This window comes from Leuciscus leuciscus, assembly GCF_965113295.1.
Source record: "Leuciscus leuciscus genome assembly, chromosome: 25".
NCBI classification, from domain to species: Eukaryota; Metazoa; Chordata; class Actinopteri; order Cypriniformes; family Leuciscidae; genus Leuciscus; species Leuciscus leuciscus.
In genome coordinates, this window is record NC_138724.1 from 12,676,359 (window position 1) to 12,697,848 (window position 21,490).

Here is a 21,490-nt window from a genome sequence, read left to right on the forward strand (position 1 = left end):
ATTGCTACATTTGAAATGGCATACCTCCCTACTATATAGTAGGCAAAAAGATAAAAGAAGTATGTCCGAATTCACAGTCAAAGTGAATAGGCCAAAAGTACCCGGATGACCTACTACTTCCGGCGAGATTCTGAAGTGTGCATACGATGGACACTTTATTATCCCAAGAGGGCATGGGAGAGGATTTGTAAATGACAGTGAAGCGATGTAACTGACACTGGTAGGTCTCATGATAATGAAAACATGGCATTTGTAGTATGTCCAGATTACATTTATACTACACACGCTCATTCTATATAGAACATACTTTTTAGTGGTCATTAATAAATTCCTTACTCAAAATAAGTACCTACTCAAGAGAGCACACGACCACCAACGTGGACATCATCTGACCCAAGGAGCACAGCGACGAACCTTGCCTTACATGCGACAAAAGCCCCTGTATCAGAACTACTCCCCGCAACTCCTTGGCCTGGTACACTTGCAGGAGAGCCATGGCATGCAGGGTGGAGACGGGCTGTCCTGCGGCTCTGTAAGCCTTGGCCGAGAACTTACAGGCCTTGGATGGGAGATGCGGATTACCCCGCCAGGCGGCAGCGCTCTTTGGACACAATTGCATTGCAACCACGTGCTCCACTGAGGGGATCTCCACGTACCTCATGGCCGCCCTGAGTGAGGTGGGAAGAGGCACCAGACCGTTTTGGGCAGGAAAAGGTGCCGCCCATGGTCTAGAGATCTCTTCATGCACTCCGGGAAGAATGGCACTGGAGCGGGTTCTCAGCGTGGGCTGCAATGAGATACCAATCATTCAACCTCAAGCATTTGGGACACGGTGGAGGGGTCCACTTGAGCCCGACGCTTTTGGTGGCCTGGGAAAGTATAGCCGTCAGCTCTGGCTCAGACTCGGGCAACGCTACTCTCCCCGAAGTGGGCAACACAGCCGAGTCTTCATCCCCGGAGTACTCTAGCTCGCCCTCCGATGCCGCGATCAACATCTGATCCTCCGGCGGAGCGCCGAATGAAACGCTTGGTCCCCCATTAGAAGGACCAGCAATCTCACCCAGAAGCCCCACAGCTTGCGGTGTGCGGTGTGCATTGCTTAATAAAGTGAGATTAAATATAGTTGTATTCTTTAAAATATTAGTTATTGCAAGTTTGGGTAATATTTTGCATTTTCTGCAATTTGCATTTCACTCTTTTTATTCATTTTGAGGAATATTGAATCTGTTTTTGTGCAAGTGAGGTAAGTAAATGCCTGCTCACATGTAGTCTAGAACTACAATAACATCATGTTCACACACAACACCTTTGCACTCACTCCCGACTTCTCTTAACATGGGGGAAGTCAAGTCAAGTCACCTTTATTTATACAGTATAGCTCTTTATACAATACAGATTGTTTCAAAGCAGCTTTACAGTCAGTTCAGTGTTGATTCAGGTCCGTTGTAAAGATCATCAATTATTAAATGTTAATTTCATCTATAGGAAAGGTGGCAGGCAATAAATGGGAAAGCAAAGTAACTTGCTTTATTTATTTGAAAAAGTAACTCAGATATTTTGTGATTTAAAAGTAATACGTTACTTTACTCATTACTTGAAAAAGTAATCTGATTACATTTCTACCATTATCCCAATTCCTTTAATCCTATGGCAGTTGCCTATATTCTGCACAGCATGGCAAACTGTAGTAGGAATATTCATTTGATCGGAGATCAAAGCTGCACCATGATCTCTAGAAGTAAAGACTCCAAAGGTCATGTCAACAGTGTTTACCATCTCTGCTGATCATAAACCTGCTGTGTGGTTTCCTTTGTGATGGTTAACGGAAATGGACTGGATAATGGGAGGGGAGCATAAAAGGTATATTAAAATAGCTGTTTTCTATTTGAATATATTTTAATTAAATGCTGAAGCTGAATTTTCAGCATCATTACCCCAGTCTCCAGAGTCACTATAGATACTATAGATAACTATTTACAATGAACCTTTTATTTTAAAATAAATAACAGTTTTTATATTTATAATATAATACCCAGGGACCAGAATATTATTGCTGTTTTTTGACCTGGGCCAGTAAAAAAAAACATTTAGCAGCAATTCAGAACAACTGCACAACAACACATAATGGGCTCACATTTTCTTCAGAATTGTTTTATTCATTTATACATTTTTATTAATTTAATATTGGATTATTATTTTTTATTTATTTATTTTTTATTAGTTTCATTCAGATGTTTGGAAAATACAACACATTTTGGACATGTGGAAAAAGGTAAAAAAAAATGTTCCCTACCATTTCCAGTGTACTTGTTGATGAGATAAAAACAAAGAATTCTGAATTATGCATTTCAAAATGTACCTGAGTGTTTAAAACGTGACTGTGCAAAAGCAACTAATGAATTCTCCAGCCTTTAGCATTCTGTAAAGTTGCTCAAAGGAAGAAACCTCATTAAAATGCTGTAATTGGCCCACAAGTGTGCTGACAGCCTGATACTCACACCCTTATCTTGTGCTTACTGTATTCACAAGAGAAATCAACATGCGTGTGCGTGTGCGTGTGAACACGGCAAACCTGATACAACTGTCTCGCGTCTGTTTTCTAAACCTCAGCACTGAATGCAAGGGTGTAGAAATTAACAGGGACACTAGGGACTTTCCCTACCAATATCCAGCGACTACTGAATCGTCTCTAGCAGTAAGTTTGATCAAACGATTACAATATATTTATATGTAACCACTGTTGTGGGTTTTTCCATTGACATTACCTGAGAAGTCAAAGTAAATATGTTTAAAAACTGCTCTCTAATGTGCATTTAATGCATGGATGGAGTAAGAACATAAGGTAAGTGTTCAAAACAAACGTGCACGGTTCAGTTGAATGATCAAGTTTAACAACTTAATCTTGTTAAACCGAATGAAACAACTTTGAAATAAGAGAGTGCGGTTGTATGTATATCAACAGCCTACACCAGAGTCAGATTTTCTTTCTGACTCATCAATGGACACCATTAAAGTCACCATGAAATCCTTATTAATGTATAAAAAATGATATATATATATAATTTTTTTATGGAATAATGCAGTGTTTAATAAGAAATAATTTATCTGTGCACATCATAATTTTTTTGTTCATGTGTCCTCATAATCTTTAATCAAAATAACTTCCCCTCCTTCTTGCAGCGACATCTCTTCTCTTCTCTCATGTTTACTGTCGTGAGGGTGGAACAACCTGTCACTCACATGAGATCCACCAATAGCAAACCACAACCATCCAACCAATTAATAAATTCCCAGTTGACGAATTCAAGTCCTGCCCTACATTTTGTTTTGTTGAGAAGACGTTTCACTCTCACTGTAAAAAATTTCTAACCTCTCCAGGTCAAAATTTTCTAGTGACTGGTCACATCTAAATTTTGTAATTGGCCCAAGTGCAATTCTTGTTGCAATAGTCTGTTAACATTGGCTCAATGAGAAATAATACGTCAGACTAATTGAAAAATTTAGATGTTATCAGTCACTAGAAATTTTTGACTTGGGGATGTAATTTTTTTTTTACAGTGCTGATACAAGTCCTAATAGGGAAGAAAAGACTCTCAACTTCAGTTTCATGACGAATTTAAAGGATTAGTTCACCCCAAAATGAAAATGTCCTAATAATTTACTCACCCCAATGCCATCCAAGATATCCATGTCTTTCTTTCAGCAGTGGGAGAGAAATGATGTTTTTTGAGGAAAACATTTCTGGATTTTTCTTCTAACAATGGACTTCATTGGTTACCATCGTTTTTAAGTCCAAATCAATGCAGTTTCAACTAGTCTTTGAAGTGTTTAAACGGGCTGTACGCGATCACAGCTGAAGAAGAGGTTGTTATCTAGCGAAACGATAGGTCATTTTCAAAAAATATATATCATTTATAGACTTTTTACCTTCAATAGTTCGGATTGAGCTGATCAACAAACGGACAGGGAACTACACACTAAAAAAAAATGGTTCTTCAGCGGTTCTTCAGGGGTTCTTTGCAGTGGTTAAGGTGCTATATAGCACCACTACCATTTAAAGAACCTGTTTAGCCCAGTTTGGTTCTTCAGCGGTTCTTTAGCGGTTATTTGGGGTGGTTAAGGTGCTATATGGCACCTCTTATGGTTCTACATAGCACCATTTGACAAAGGTAGGTGCTATATGGCACTTAAAGTGGTTCCCCTATGATTACAAGCCAATGAACCACTTTTAGTGCTATTTAGCACCATTTTTGTTTAGAGTGTACGTCATCACGTTGAAAGGTCACGCCGGCGCCGGCAATACTATTTGAACTACTATTCATATTCATCAGAATGTTATTCATATACTATTCATATTCATATTCACTGAATACTATTACTATATATATAATAGCAAACAATACTATTTGAACTATCCTCCTACGTACGGTCGCATTGTAAACAGTGGGGCGGTACTTTTCAACGTGATGACGTAGTTCCCTGTCCGTTTGTTGATCAGCTCAATCCGAACTATTGAAGATAAAAAGTCTATAAATTTAGATGTTCCAGCGTAAAGTACGGAAAGCTAAATTGTAATGTCGTTGTGTTGGTTTACATAATCAAAATGTTGTTATGATGTATGAGTGGGTTGGCAACAAAATCTACAAATAAAGGCTTTGAGATCATGAAATTGATGAGAACATAAAATCACCAATGTCAAAATCACACTTATGCTCCTGACTGTTTGTAAAAAAAAAGAAATCCCAAGCTTTAATACATGAGAAGGGCTTTGATCTCAATTAGGGTTTTATTTATACAAATACATTTTTGTTAAGACTGACTTGAAATACAGCAGCAATATAACTACAAAAAAGGAGATATAAAATAGATAGCAGGAAATTATGTGCAGGGACACAAATTAATCGGCGAATCATTCTTTAAACCGCTTGATTTACATGAACCATCCATTTGAAAGATTGACTTAAATGTATTGGACTTCCAAACAACTACATATGTTGGAGAATACAATGTATGAGACTGAATGTGATTATTCTCTTGGCTCGCTACTGTAACTGTAAAACTGTGTGCGTAATTATTACATTACTCAACCAAACTAAAATAAAAAAAAACAGCTTTTTGTCATTAGCAGCTTGCTATTTTAAAATGTAGCATCACTACTTTTAGTTACTTCCCATGCTATTCTGGTACTTCCAAAATTCTGAAAATGAAGGAAATTTACCCACTTAAACATTATGAACTGTCATAAATAAATGAAGAAGAATGGCAAGAAATAAGATTTTTTTTTCTTATTGGTCCTTAGTCTGGGCATACAAAGCATAAAGGAATGGGAACAACTTCTGGTTGTGAACATTGTGTCATGTTAGTAGAGGTTTCTCAAAAGTTTTTGTTTGTAAATGGGATCTTTAACGTGTGCTTCAAGGCCAGCGTTGTGTCCACCTGTTCAGCAGAGAGTAATGTGTGCCATTGAGCCACAGGTTTGCGTGGGTTGGACAGCATATCCGCCCAGTGACGCAGCTGGTTTCCTGTAGCATCACAGCCCAGATAGATCTTGCCAATCGCATCATTTCTGCTCATTTTGTCATGATCCCACACTGAGATGACCAGCTGGACTTTCTGTATGAGGAATAATGAGTGAAGAAAATTACTCCAGTGCCAGTAAAATTGGCTTTAAATGAAGTGAAGTTGCTTGATGTGGTTGAAATCACAATTTAGAGATGATATTGTGATATTACAACCTTAGTTGTTATCACAGAAATTAATAAAACCAAAGCAATAAAAACTGGGGGGTTTTCCACCTCAGTAGAAAACTCGGCAAAAAAATTAGGACGAACATCACAATGGTACAAAGCTCCTAGAAGGACATGAAAATGTAAAATATATGAGATGGGGGGAAAATTTCAATTTTCAATTCAATTCAACATTTGCTTGCAAACGTTTTGCCTTCCTCTAAAAAACAAAGCTTGCAAAGAATGCAATAAGTTTTGCTAGCAAACGCAAAGTTCCTCTGTGGAACTCAAAAGTTTGCCAGCGAATTCAAACGCATTGAAAGTTGCCTGAAGACTGAAGATCTGTACAATGGATCCAGATTTTGGACCCTTGATTCATCTAAGCAAGCAGTCTCTAGGTATTACTCACCTGAATCTGTTCAAACGATACTTCGAAAGTGAAAGATTCATTAAAGTATGGATTCAATGTTCGCTTTTTCACTGATGTTTTCTTCTTCTTCCACTTCTTCTTATCCAGAACCAATTGAACTTTCACATAAGGGTCTACCGAACAAAAAACAGAACTATCAATCAATTTCTATGCAAAACCTACTCTATAGCTGCTTGAAAGCAACCATATCTTGAAAAATGGTTTAAAGGGGATTTAATGGAATAAAGAGGAAATAAGAACGGTAAAAGAAGTTCTAGGCCTAATTATACATTTACACATTTAGTTTGCTTCTACAAGACTTTGAGCTCCTTTATTGTGACATGCAAGTGCAAAGTTTCCTAAATCAGAAACCCATTGATTATGTGATATAGACCTGAAAATGTATTAGTTTACAAATCATGCACTATGGTAAGTGTTTTGAGGTCATAACATAGTTTCATACGAGGAGCCACGCAAAAATGTAGGTAGAGGCATGGTTTTCCAAAGAGTCTATGTTTTATATAGTGTTGAGATGCAATCAGGAGTGATTGCAGACAAGACTTTTGAGGATGTAGGACATTTTAGTATGTGAGTGTCTCACCTGAAGAGCCTCCCTGGTCCATCTTCTTCAGGTTCTTGGCTTCCAGTATGATCACAGTGAGTTTACTACTAGTCGGGACATAACGAAGAGAAAAGCAGATCTCTCCCAGATGCTCTTGCTATTATATGGGCACAAGATGAAAGATGCAGTTAGCAGACATGTTATGCATAGAGAATGCTCTTAGCTCTAAACCTATTGATGTGCATGGGGTCAAATCGTAGACTTTATAGACAAATTTAAAATCGTAGATTTCCGGGGTGTCCTGACCCAACCAACCATCTGGTCTGAACAAGGGTTGACACATAAGCTATCACCAATGTGCCGTTGAGTAGGACACTTAACATAAGGTTGCTCCAGGGGGACTCACTGTAATTTTACATGATGTTCTATGGTGACGTGATGGAAACAAAATCCACCTGCTGTAGTCATTGTCAAAAGATTTGGTTCTTTCAATATTCAGTGTAAGCCATACCAAAGCAATAGAAAGAGAAGGGGCAAAACAACTTATTTCCCTTTAGGCGAGGATGACACTTTGCACTTCATATGAATATAATTGATGTGAACTAGCCACATGAAAAATTACATTGAACTTGACAACATACTGTATGTGGATTGAAGTACTGAACTGAACCTCATGTTTGGAAGCTTTGCTCAGATCACGCCACTCCTCTATCACATGATTCCAGTCCACTGTGGACAGATTCAGTCTGATCTCACCGATGATGTCATGTTTGGAGAATTTGTTAAAGTCATAGACTTGCATCACCAATATCGACTCAATCAGCTCCTTCTGAGGGATCTAAAATAAGAGTGGTGAAAACAACATATCAGTGTTTAGTTACTCTAACTAGGCTGTAAATGTAACTCTTTCCCCGCCATTGATGGACATTTCCAGCTTTCTGTGTTTTCACTGTTATACTGTAGGGGGCGCTATGACATTCCTTCTGAAAGAGTACAGAATCTCCTGATCAAAACACAGGTGAAGAAGAAGCAGAAACAAGAGATAGCATACGTAAGCATATGCATATGTAAAGTAACGCGATCATCACCATTTAACAGCATATAAATCAAAACTGCCTAATGTTACTGAATAAAATGTCGACCCAGGAAAAGTTTATGACTGTAAAGCTTTGGGGATGTTGATGGACTTGATCTAATCGATCTATGTTTTGATCATCATTCTGAATCTGATCTGGATGAAGTCGTTGATAAAAACTCGTTTTTATCAGCTTTTTGCTCAAATGTTGCTTTTTTTCATGAAACTTACTCACATTCAAATGGTGATATGTCAATGTCAATGTCAATGTCAAATTTATTTATATAGCACCATTTATCCCTACCGAGGTTGACCAATGTGCTGCACATCTTATAATAGACAATTGCACAGAACAAATAAGCAATAAAAACATCATAATAAAACAAACATTTCAATACCACTTCCTCACTAAGTATATGCTAATTCAAAAAGATGCGTTTTTAGCATAGTTTTAAAAACAGATAAGGATGATACAGAGCGAATACACAGAGGTAATGCATTCCATAATCTGGGGGCAGCTACTGAAAAAGCCCGGTTGCCTCTGCACCTCAGCTTTGACTTTGGGATACATAGCAGTTTCTGGTTAGATGACCGGAGAGAAAGAACCGGACGATACTCAATAAGTAATTCCGAAAGATACGGAGGGGCCAGACCATTTAATGATTTAAACACCAAAAGAATCATTTTAAAATGTACTCGATAACGCACGGGCAACCAGTGCAAAGAACGTAAAACTGGTGTAATGTGCTCCCGTTTTTTAGTCCTGGTTAAGAGTCTAGCAGCTGCATTTTGAACTATTTGTAACCGGGATAAAGCTGACTGGCTAATCCCAAAATATAGTGAGTTACAGTAATCCAGTCTCGTCGTAATGAAAGCATGGATCAATTGTTCAAAATTTTTACTCGACAAAATGGGTTTAACTTTAGCTAGTAGTCTAAGCTGAAAGAAACATGATCTGACCACAGTATTGATGTGTTTATCAAATTTCAGCTTATCATCAAAAATAACCCCTAAATTTTTAACCCAAGGTTTTACAGAGGAAGATAACTCACCAAAATTTATTTTTGGTGTACTAACGGAGTCTGAAGGACCGAATACTATTATCTCAGTTTTGCTCTCATTAAAATTAAGAAAATTTAGAGACAGCCAGGCTTTCACATCAGCCAAACAAGTCATGAGTGCTTCTAAGCCATTGGAACTCTTTTTTAAGGGCAGATATATTTGAGTGTCATCTGCATAGCAGTGAAAAGACAGACCATGCTTCCTAAAAATAGAACCCAATGGTAGCATATACAAAGAAAAAAGAATCGGAGCTAAGATGGAACCCTGAGGTACACCACATGCTAAAGGAGCTGACTCAGATGAGTGTTCACCCATATTAACATTAAAACATCTATTTAAAAGATATGATTTGAACCATTCAAGAGCGCTTCCTGTTATGCCTGCGCAGTGCTCCAGGCGAGTAAGAAGGACTGCATGGTCAACAGTGTCAAACGCAGCACTCAAATCTAGGAGCACAAGCACAGAATGGTTTCCAGAGTCGCCAGTAAGTAGAATATCATTTAAAACCTTCAGGAGTGCAGTCTCTGTAGAATGGAATTTTCGAAAACCTGATTGAAAGACCTCAAATATCTTATTTTCATCTAAAAAACTCTGCAATTGTAAAAGCACTATTTTCTCGAGGATCTTTGTAATAAACGACAAATTTGAAATTGGTCTGTAGTTTTCTAAAACAGTAGGATCTAAGTTATGTCTCTTGAGCAAAGGATATACTGTAGCATGTTTTAACACATCAGGTACAGAACTAGTTTCAAAGCATCGGTTAATCAAAGTCACAAGATATGGACCCACTGCATCAAGAACTTGCTTCAGGAAATAAGGAGGCAAGATGTCAACAGTAGAGCCTGACGGCTTAAGCCGGCAAACTATTTCTTGAAGATATTCAAAAGAAATAGGTTTGAATTGACTAAACTCTGCACAGCAAACAGAGTAGATGGACGGATCAGAATCAGGGTGAGATATCCCCCGCCTGATAGAATTAATCTTGTCAACAAAGAATCTCAGAAAATCCTCACACATTGTTTTTGACACAGCAGGGTACTTTGAAACCGTTGGGTTGACAACAGTGTTAAAAACAGTAAAAAGAGTTTTTGGCCTATGGAAATTATTATTGATAATGTCTGCAAAATACCTTGATTTCGATTCTTTCATTGCCTTCTGATAATTAAATAATGAATTTCTAAATAATTCCAGCGAAATCTGAAGCCGGTCCTTTTTCCACTTTCGCTCCGCCCGTCTACAGATCTGCCTCGAGGCACGAACGTTATCGTCAATCCAGGGTTCAGATCTAGGTTTGAGCTTTAAAGTCTTTACAGGAGCAATTGAATCCAAGATAATCAAAGAAGTCGAGTTAAAATTAAGTAGGAGCTCATCTGGACTCAGATCACACTGACTTATGTCAACTGTTTGAACAGCATCACAAAAAGCTAATGAAAAGGATATGCTAGTAGATGGAGTAATTATTCTAGATTTACGAACACATTTAGTAGCTTTAGTACAAGTTGGTACCCAGGGAACAGAAAACATAACAGTTTTATGGTCAGAAAACCCGTTTTCAGTTACTTCAAACTCATAAAGTGAAATGCCATAAGAAAGCACAAGGTCAAGAGTATGTCCCGACTGATGAGTCGGGACATTCACATACTGAATGAAATCAAAGGCATTAATCAGATTAGAAAATTCTTTAGATAATGAGTCCGTTTTGCAACACACATGAATGTTAAAATCACCGAGGATTAACAGTTTATCAAATTTGGGTAAAAATTCCCCCAAGAAGTCTGCAAACTCGTTTAAAAAATGTATATTGTGCTTAGGAGGACGGTATATCAAAGCAACCAGTAGTGGACCATTCAGCTCAAATGTACTCAAACTCTGATAAGCATGAAACATAGTTTGGCTGCAAGAAAATCTGTCTTTAAAAATAGAGATCAGTCCTCCACCACGGCCTGTTGTACGTGGTGAATTAAAAAACAAACAGTTTTGTGGCAAAAGATCAGAAAACGGACTTAAGTCCCCATTTGTAAGCCAGCTTTCAGTAATAAATAAAAAATCAAGGTCCCGCGAGGAGAAGAAGTCATTAATAATAACAGTCTTATTTACCACTGATCTGGCATTTAGCAACGCTATCCTTAGACCAGGTAGATTTTCAGTCAACTCCGAATTCCGAATCCGAGAAAAACGTTGAAGATTACTCACACAAACTCCAGCGCGGTAAAAACGAGGCGAGCCGTAGGCAGGTAGCGGAGCAGCTTCAGCCATAGTCATTGAAGTGTTCTTATTCCATTGATACACTGGGTCCAGAGAGCGCCAGCGAATGGAGAAATCGCCGACCAAACCCTTCACATGGAAACCCAGAAAGGATCGAGGCGACTCTTGTTGTTGTTGAGCCAGGAAATGCTTCAACTTAACGGCAAAGCCACCCCGTCTTCCGCGTTTTCTCCTACGCCTCCTCACCGGTAGAGACCACGGCCAGCGGCGCAGGTAACCAGGTATGGACGTCAGAAACGGAGATGAGTGAGATGAGCCGTTTCGCGCTTGATATATCAGATCGTTTGTACTAGTTTGCAAACTTAAAAGAGTTAGTCTGTCATATATCAATATTGAGGAAGCGCATTGTGTTAAATAAAAGATCAAACAGCATAAAACAAACAAACTAAGGACTGGACCAGGCGTCCGACGGCAAGCCACACACAACGGCGCCATCTATAAATGGTATATAAAATATATAAAAAAAAAAGCATGAAGCTAGAATAAACAGGCTTTTTGTTTAAAGGCAGAGGCTCTGTTCTTTCTTCTGATATATTGCATATTCAGATATTCAAGCAAAAAGTGTCTGGCAACGTTTTCGAAAAAAAACTGGCGGTGAAAGAGTCAACAACTAAATTTTAATGAGATTGACCAAGCATCAGGTCATTGTTCGAGCTGATAACAGAATTCTGATAACAGTTTTCCACCACATGCATATATGACCTTGTGATAGTGAAAGATTTTATATGCTTCATGGTTTACCTGATATTTGAAATTTTCATTGAACACAGGGTTAAGGGTTTTCCTGAAGACTTTCGTCTCATATGTTTTGGACTTGTTGGGAAGGATGTAGATTTTCACATAAGGGTCAGATGTCCCTCCTGAATCCATCGCTTTCAAAGCGGCAGCTTCTTTTATTCCTACGGTCAGCTGATGAGAAATATGGTATACATATAGGTTTATGATCTTAAATACAGTTTCATTAGGCTAATTGATAGAGTGTCTTGAGCAAGCAGAGCAATACAAATTAAGACAAATAATGGTGACTTAGAAGAATATAAAACATAAAGTAGTTTTGATTTGGTTTAACACCTTTGGTCATTACATATTCACTTTCATAGATTTAGTGTCGTTCAGGTTATTATGACAGAATATCAATGTAAATATCATACTTTCTACTACTGCTTTATAATATTCAAGACTGTTTGTGCATTGTGCATACTTCAGATTTTTTCCTCTAAAGATATTTGCATTTTGGAATGAACACATGTATGAACTAGGGCTGCATCTGAAATCGCCCCCTATGCCCTCAAATATGGCATTATTTGAGGGGACAGCCATTTGTAGTGGTGTCCGAAACCATAATGGACTTTATTGAGTGCACTCATTCAATCCCACATTGCACCGCAATAACAAGTGTACAACCGATGTGTGATCAACGGCTGTCCGAATTCGCTCACTCGTTTTCATTCACTCCTTCAAACAGTATTAGTGGACTAATGTAGGGAATAGTGATTGAGGGTTTAGGGGGCAAATTCGGATTCAGCCTTAGGCCAGGGGTGTCCAATCCAGCTCCTGGGGGGCCACTGTCCTGCAGAATTTAGCTCCAATCCCAATTAAACACACCTGAACCAGCTAATCAAAGTCTAACTAGACATACTAGAAACTTCCAGGCAGGTGTGTTTAGGTACTTGGAGCTAAACTCTGCGGGACAGTGGCCCCCGAGGAACAGGTTTGGACACCCCTGAACTAGGTGAATGAAAGTTAATTAGTTCATACATCCTGCCAGTTGAGGGCAACACTGTAAAATCAGTGAAAGTGATGCATTTACCTCTGAAATGGATGCATTGAACTCCAGTGAATACTGCAGTTTTCCCCTCTGTTGGTCTGATCCATACTCCACATCCTCTGTCTCAAGCTGGACCTGTCAGTACATCCAGAATCCCCTTAGTGAATGCCACCCAGAGGAATATTTTATTGCTCAGAGGTTGATTTTCACAAACTTAAAGGCGCTCTCAGATATGTTAACTCTTTCTCCGCCATTGATGGTATTTTTCAGTCATTTATGACACAACTCTTTCCCACCATTGACTGAAATTTCAAGCAATCCATGTTTTGACTGTTATATAGTAGGGGGCGCAGAGCAGAAAAAGCAGAGTTGCAGAGGCTTAAAAGCAGAGGCTCTTTTCTTTCTTCCTCTTTTTATATATATATATATATATATATATATATATATATATATTGCATGTTCAGATATTCATACAACAAAATATTCAATCTGGGGGCCAAGAAAGTTTTCTGAAAATTATCAAAAATGCTGGCGGTGGTTTGTCAACTTTGTCTCTGATTTTCCGCTTAAAGGTGAAGTAATCCCTTTGGCATGAATGGGAATGCTAACAGATAGCGTTCCAAGGTATTATGCTGCATTATTATTGACCTTTTGATTAACCTGACATAGCAACAGTGACAGCCAATGGCGTGAGATTTGAAGCCGGGACTATGGTTTTTCAACCAATAGAAGATGATGGGAGTGTTTGAGGAAACCTGTTTAACAACAATTGTATTTTCTTTTCATCTTGCCACAGAAATTACACACCTCACCTTTTAAAATCTCTCAGGAGAAATAAAAACAGACAAAAATGATACATTGACATACTGTAAGATTATAGAGCAATAAAAGTATTGTTAAAAGCATGGAAGTATTTGAGGAGAACTATTTAAAGGACAATTCCAGCGCAAAATGAACCTAGGGGTTAATAACACATGGGTACCGAGTCGACCGTTCTCTGGGATGTGTTTTCATGCTAATCGAATGTACCCAATTTTAACTCGAACCACTGATTGGCTTATATTCGTTTTCTCACATAAACCGCTCGTTTCGTGTCTTAGGCCATCAATGTGTACTGACGATGGGGAATTGTTTAATTTGGACGACGGGGAATTGTTTTAATTTGGACTCTGTGCATGCTGTTTGAGACAAGTGACCATCGACCTGCATTATATGACTGACAGACAAGAACGGTTTGACCTAAAAATATCAAAATTGAAACTACTGCGGAAAAAAAGACACCTACATCTTGGATGCCCTTGAGGTAAGCTAAAACATACCAAAATTTAATTTCAAAGTGAACTATCCCTTTAAACTTATTGCTGGCTAGAAGAAAAAATTATCCACCATCCACAAGCATGGACGATCCATCTCTCACCAGTGCTGCGGTTGTAGTTCCTGAGATCCCTTTCATACTGATCTTCTGGTCCAGCTTCTTCTTCCTCTTCTTTTTCCCTTTGCAGCAGCATTTTACACAGCAGCATATCATGCAGATAAGAATGAGCAGGAGGATGGCGGCAAATATAGCATAGATGGCCCATCTTGGCACTGTTGTGACAAAAACAACAATATTCCATCTTTCATCACGGTAGCAAAGCAGCAGTCCATTATAGCACCATGAAACACATCTGAAGGATGAGGCGAGACCACGGCCAGGAGACTCAGGGCAAGTTAAACTTGTAGCAAGTGAAAATTGAGAAGCAAGAAATGTGCAAGAGGTGTGGAATTAGATAGGGGCCTGTGGAGCAGGTGCTAAAAAGAGGATTCATATGATATACTTACAAGGAATCCTGTCCAGTAAAGAGGGCAGGAACCCCGGAGCAGCTGTTGTGGTGTTGGCATGAAGTGTTTTAGTTGGTTTTATTGGCGGTCTTGGTGTCATGGTGAAATAGATGAGACCGGTGGATCACTGGAAATGCACAAAGAAAAGAAAGTGGGTTGCTGGCAAGAGTTTTTAAAAAACGTATGGTTTGAGTTAGTACACAATCTCATTGACACAATCTCAGCTGAGCCCTGCCCACAGAGCTCACCACAGACAGACTGTGACAGATTAGACCTGCTCCAAGATTCAGCACCCAAGGATGACTTTCTGGAAAACAGCCAGGAAAACCAGGACAACATGTCACAGCTGGAAACACCAGAGCAACAGCCCCTCTCACCAGACATGTTTTTCCTCTCTGTAGCATCTCCACTTCTGTGCTTCTCAGAGAAAATGGAAGAACTGATATATGCTGGAACTAAACTATCCCACTCCTTTGCTGCAAGCCCCCAGATATCAACCAAAAAGGGGCGACCACCAAAGCCTGCGGGCCCAGCTCGCCCTCCCCCTGTGAGAGCTCTTCGGCCTCTGCCACAACGCCAGGGCCAACACCCTCCTCCATCAGCTCGAAGTGAACCAGAAACAACTGATACCAGCACTCAGTGATATGTGTCGGGTCCCGGCTATGATAACAGTAACTTTCTAAAATGTTTACAGAACAAGCGGGAATCCAGTGTTCCTGTATCTTTCTCTATTTCTGTTATATTACATGATAGAAAGTCTAAGGTCTTCTCAAGCCATACAGCAAACCTATCTAATCTGCTGCCTGTTACATTTCAAACTAAGATTGCTGTGGGGGAAAAAATAATACTGTCAAGTTAACACTTTTAAACAACCGATCACTTAAAAATAAATCACTTCTAGTCAACGACTTAATAACCACAAACAACCTGGACTTTATGTTTCTAAATGAAACTTGGCTACAGCTGCAGTGCAACAGTCCTCAATGAAACAACCCCTCCTAACTTTACTTTTATGAGAGTCTGCAGAGTGGGTAGGAGAGGTGCGGGGTCTAGCTGCTCTTTTTAAAGATGTCTATCAATGTAAGCAAGTATCATTTGGGAATTACCCGTCTTTCGAATATCTGGGCATTGTGTTAAAAGGTGCTCCACGCATTTCACTTATCATTATTTACAGGCCTCCAAAATACTCTCCAGCCTTTGCTGAGGACTTTACAGAGCTGTTATCAACAATTTCTTCAGATTTTGACTGTTTTGCTATTGCTGGGGATTTTAATATTCACATAGATAATGCAGAAACTAATTTGGCAAAATAAATCATAATACTTTTGATGTTGAACAGTACACGGACATGTACACGGACCCACACACAATCGTGGACACACTCTAGATTTACTTATCAGTAAGGGTCTAAACATTTCATCGATTGTTATTAAGGATGTAGCACTGTCTGTCAAGAAGAGATGCTTAAATGAGAACACTAGTGTGTATTGATAAAGGCCATATCTTTAACCCCAAGCATATCTGCAGACTCTGTTGATTCTCTCCTTGAGTCCTTTAACTCAAAAGTACAGAGTGTAATTGATGATATTGCTCCTGTGAAAGTCAGGAAGAAGAGTGGCAGACAAAAAGCACCTTGGAGAAACTCAACAGCAGTGCAAAATATGCACATGTGGCAGAAGACAAAACTTGTAGTCCATTATAACATCTATAAAGACAGCCTTCATGCTTTCAATGTGGAATTAGGCAAAGCTAGACAGATTTTCCTCTCAAATATTATAAACAGAAACATAAATAACACACGCACTCTTTTTGAGTCTAACAAACCCCCCAAGCCAGATTCACAGTTAAATGCTCTCAGACAGCAAATGCTGTGAGTTTGTTTCCTTCTTCTCTTAGAAAATCAATAATATCAGAAAGGCGATCAGCATATCCTCGTGTGGCACTGAGGTAAGATAGATCAGATCAAAAAATTAATGGTAAAATTTTGGAAGAAACAGTACAGCACCTTAAAACATTAACCTGCGCCCCTGACACACTCCCCAACTCCTTTTTCAAAAGTGTTAAACTGCTCAGAAGCAGATCTCCTAGAAGTGGTAAACTCCTCACTTCTCTCTGGGACTTTTCCAAAGTCCCTTAAAACTGCAGTTGTCAAGCCCCTCCAACATATTGAGCAATTACAGACCAATCTCAAATCTTCCTTTCATAGGCAAGATTATTGAAAAAGTTGTCTTCAATCAGCTGAACAACTTCAATGGATACTTTGACAATTTTCAATCTGCTATCAGACCACATCACAGCACAGAAACAGCGCTCATAAAGATAATAAACGATATTCAGCTAAATACTGATTCAGGCAAAACATCAGTGCTGGTACTACTCGACCTCAGTGCTGTATTTGACACTGTCGATCATAACATATTTCTTGACAGGCTGGAAAACTGGGTGGGGCTTTCTGGGATAGTCCTAAAATGGTTCAGGTCATACTTACAGTAGATGGGAGAGGTTATTATGTGAGTATAGGAGACCATAAGTCTGAGTGGACATCCATGACATGCGGAGTCCCTCAAGGCTCAATTCTTGCGCCACTCCTGTTCAACCTGTATAGGCTCCCAATGAGCCAAATGATGAGAAATAACCAAATTGCTTACCACAGCTATGCAGACGACACACAGCTGTACTTAGCCCTATCGCCTAACGATTACAGCCCCATTGACTCCCTGTGCCGATGCATTGACAAAGTCAACAGTTGGATGTGCCACAACTTTCTTCAGTTAAACAAAGACAAAACTGAAGTCATTGAGTTTGTAAACAAAGATGAAGTTCTCAAAGTGAACGCATACCTTCACTCTAGGGGTCAAACAACTAAAAATCAAGTCAGGAATCTCTGTGTAATTCTGGAGTCAGACCTTAGTTTCAGTAGTCATGTCAAAGCAATAACTAAATCAGCATACTATCATCTAAAAAATATTGCAAGAATTAGATGCTTTGTTTCCAGACAAGACTTAGAGAAACTTGTTCATGCTTTCATCACCAGCAGGGTGGATTATTGTAATGGACTCCTCACTGGCCTTCCCAAAAATACCATAAGACAGTTGCAGCTCATACAGAACGCTGAGCAGAACCAGAACATGAACACATCACACCAGTCCTCAGGTCTTTACATTGGCTCCCAGTTACATTTAGGATTGATTTTAAAGTATTATTACTGGTATATAAATCACTCAATGGCCTAGGACCTCAATACATTGCAGATATGCTCACTGAATATAAACCTAACAGATCACTCAGATCATTAGGATCACATCAACTAGAAACCAAGGGTTTCTAAACCAACTAGAACCACCTTCCAGAAGAGATCAGATGTGCTCCTACAATAGTCACATTCAAAACCAGACTCAAAACACTTCTGTTTAGCTGTGCATTTACTGAATGAGCACTGTGCCACTGTGCGTCCGATTACATTGTATTTTATTTCTGCATCCTCCTTTTGATTCTAAACTCAAATGGCAATGAGAATTGGGTCATGGAGAAATATAAATCGCTTAATTGGGGAAATTGAGAGATGAAACCAAGCTAATGACATGGGTCTGTGGTGGAGTAGTGGAGTAGTAGAGGTTTTGTGGGGTGCGGACTGGGTCGACTCCATTCCTAGAGCTTCCGAACAAATTCGTTTTTTGGGGTGCGGACTGATGGGGCAGTGAACCCGAGGTCAGTCCTAGAGCTCCTCCTGTCCGATTATAGGGAAAAATCAGGTCCATCGAAGACGCCCAATAGAATTCTAATGCGCGCCGAATAAACACCACAGACACAGTGTCAGAGTAAAACTATATGCAAAGTAAGATATTCCGGATGAGAAGTTTATGCTATGTATCATCTTTTTACTTTAATTCATTTTATAACTGTATCATTTATATATTTTAATTCCTTTTATAACTGTTTTAATTACCCTTGCTTTTATTTTGTGTTTATTTTCTATGCAAAGCACTTTGAATTACCATGATTATTTTAATTACATTCTAAAGCACTTTGAATAACTGTTTTAATTTTCCTTGCTTTTTGAATTGCCATAGTGTATGAAATGTGCTATATAAATAAACTTGCCTTGCCTTAGTAACTTTGTTTTGTGACGCCCCCTACTGGTTAAAATGGTATTGCAACATTTTAGTCATCCTGAAAAGAATAGTTGACTTAAAATGAAAGGGATAGTTCACCCAGAAATAGAAATTCTTTCAGTATATCATTCCAAACCCATAGGAAATATAAAATTAGGCATAATCGGAAATGAAAATGAAAGAATAAAAGGAAAAGAAAGAAAAAAAGTTTTTTGTCTTATTCTCCTGTTGTGTTCCACCAAAAAAAAGAAAAGAAACTCTAAAGGTTTGAATCAATATGAGGATGAGTAAATAATGACAGAATTTTACGTTTGGAGTGAACTATTCCTTTAAAATAAAATAGAGACAACTTGAAACAAGAGGTAAAATATCTAGTCGCAACACAAATGGTCTGCCATAAGGTTTTAGTATACTAGTGTGTGTGTGTGTGTGTGTGTGTGTGTGTGTGTGTGTGTGTGTGTGTGTGTGTGTGTGTGTGTGTGTGTGTGTGTGTGTGTGTGTGTGTGTAAGTATATATACTGTACATATAGTAACTCATTCAACTCTCAGTTGCCTGACAAAAAGAGCGTTTCGTCACCACCAAAGTTAAACAACCAGTTGACAGACGCCCATTAAAACTGGGTGTACATAAAGTGTACAGATAACATTCTTTTTCAGTGAAACAGTAATAAAAATGAAACAATACTGCATTGAGAATACAATCAAAACATTTCAACATTTTCACAATCAATACTGTTGCAATCCCACAGCAAAGTAATAAAGTAGTACGAGTCCCAGTTTCGAGATTCTTATCCTCAAAGAAATATGAGTAAATACTGATGCAACAAAATACACTATATCTGCAAATGACATGAACACAACTAATCTACAGGTATAATTATAGTGGCACACAATTACTACAAACTGAGCATAAAGAAACCGTGAACCATAATATCAAAAAAGAGCCTTACAGTGACACTCACTGTTGTAGACTGAGTTCAGTTCGGATCTTGACTCCTCGGTTGTCGTATAAAACGTAAAGATTAATATTCTGTATGGTATGAACACATTCCTAAACCGTGTGAATGAGCGGTCCAGCCACGGAGAGGGGAAGGAAGTCACTGCCCACTGACCAGCTCAGGAAAGAGCCATTAGAATGAGCACTTTTACTGATCAAAAGAAACAGCTATTGAGGCTTTAATCATGTGGTCAAACTAAAGCCTGTTGTTTATCCCAGTTCAGTCTTCTGCTATTCATACGATTCAGTATATTCAATATCCAACTTGATTGGGCCTTTTTTCTTTGAAGAGCAGCTGCCTATAATGCCTTTTATGACATTTTTAATCTTTTTATGACAGTGATTAAAATTGAGAGAGACACTACAAAATATGGAGGGGGAAAAGATGAAGAAGGAGAAAATATAGGGGTAAAGTCAGTACAAAATTTAATTTCACAAAAAGGCAAAGGGAAAGAAGTGCAGCTGTATTATATTGTATCATCCATCCACCCTTTTTCCAAACAGGGATAAATTGTGCAGAACGATAACTCACTATTAAATTCACTATTATGTCTGAAAACTATATGGAACTATAATTGGCACACAATAGCTACAAAGTGAGCATTAAGAGCATTAATTTACGACATAAAATTGAACATTATTGTAAAAAATAGTGACACTTTTGCACTATTAGTTCAGTTTGGCAATTGACTTCTCGGTTGTAGTTTAAAACATAAAGATTCAGTTTCCAAACCAATGTATTGCCTATCCTGTCTCAGGCCATAGCCAGGGAAACACCCTGGACGTCCATCACAGAACCCTTGAATTCAAAACCACATGAATTTGCAAAAAACACATGTGGGTCACATGTGAAACGTGTTTTGCACACGGTAATTGTGTGCTGTTGGAACATTTTTGTGTGAATCCCATGTAAATTCCCATGTGAAACCCATGAGATCACATGTGAAACATGTGTAATTCATGTGGTTTTTCTGTAAGGGTCAAATATTCACACTCACTGACAATTTGGTGTCTTCAATTCACCAGATCACCTATAGAGGAAACCCACACCAACACAGGGAGAAAGCAGTCAAACTTATAAAACTATATTATATTATATTATATTATATTATATTATATTATATTATATTATATTATATTATAAGTCCCCTCTTTTTGGTGAGCATGTATCACATATGCTCCCATTCACATTTTACCTTGTTAAAAAAATGTTTTGTCCTAATTGCTAAAATGTCATCAGTGTTTTAAGAAATACGTTCTTTTATTTACAGACTTCAGTCTGACTTAACGTGACAACTCAAATATACTGATATATTCTAATACTTCTGAACACAGGCCTATACTCAACATTTACTTAGAACTTGTTAGACCCAGCTGAAACTTATCAAGAAAATATGATGAAATACACAATAACTGAACTTGCCTTTTTCACCCTCGACTCTCAGTTCCTATTCTCCAGTTCTGTGGTATTAAACAATTAAGTCATTGTCTTGTGCTGGAATGCAAAAATAGCTGGAAACCGAGGCCAGGCCACTTAGACAGCTCTCCTCGAAGTGTTCCTTCAGTATGGAGAGAAATGTTAGGCACATGCGCCACACCTCAATAATACACAAAACTGTTTCTGCATATGCCCTAACACAACAAGCTGCACACCTTATGAAGACTGGTGGAGGAAGTCAAATATACATAACGT

The 21,490-nt window shown here is 38.6% G+C and overlaps 1 protein-coding gene across 6 annotated transcripts; it reads right to left on the reverse strand.

Moving 5' to 3' along the window:
* Positions 1 to 4,767: 4,767 nt before the first annotated feature.
* syt8 (synaptotagmin VIII) lies at positions 4,768 to 21,392 on the reverse strand. Of its 6 annotated transcripts, none has more exons than XM_082160287.1 (9): positions 21,221 to 21,391; positions 14,689 to 14,815; positions 14,285 to 14,454; positions 12,910 to 13,002; positions 11,841 to 12,008; positions 7,368 to 7,535; positions 6,737 to 6,854; positions 6,136 to 6,269; positions 4,768 to 5,613 (listed from the first exon to the last, which is right to left on the reverse strand). In XM_082160287.1, exons 2-9 carry the CDS (start codon positions 14,786 to 14,788, stop codon positions 5,374 to 5,376), a joined length of 1,191 nt encoding a protein of 396 aa, XP_082016413.1. In that variant the 5' UTR covers positions 14,789 to 14,815; positions 21,221 to 21,391; the 3' UTR covers positions 4,768 to 5,373. The 6 variants fall into 6 exon arrangements, with proteins under 6 accessions (XP_082016413.1, XP_082016415.1, XP_082016414.1 ...); XM_082160289.1 differs by lacking the exon at positions 21,221 to 21,391 and adding an exon at positions 19,751 to 19,944; XM_082160288.1 differs by lacking the exon at positions 21,221 to 21,391 and adding an exon at positions 19,763 to 19,943.
* Positions 21,393 to 21,490: the final 98 nt, after the last annotated feature.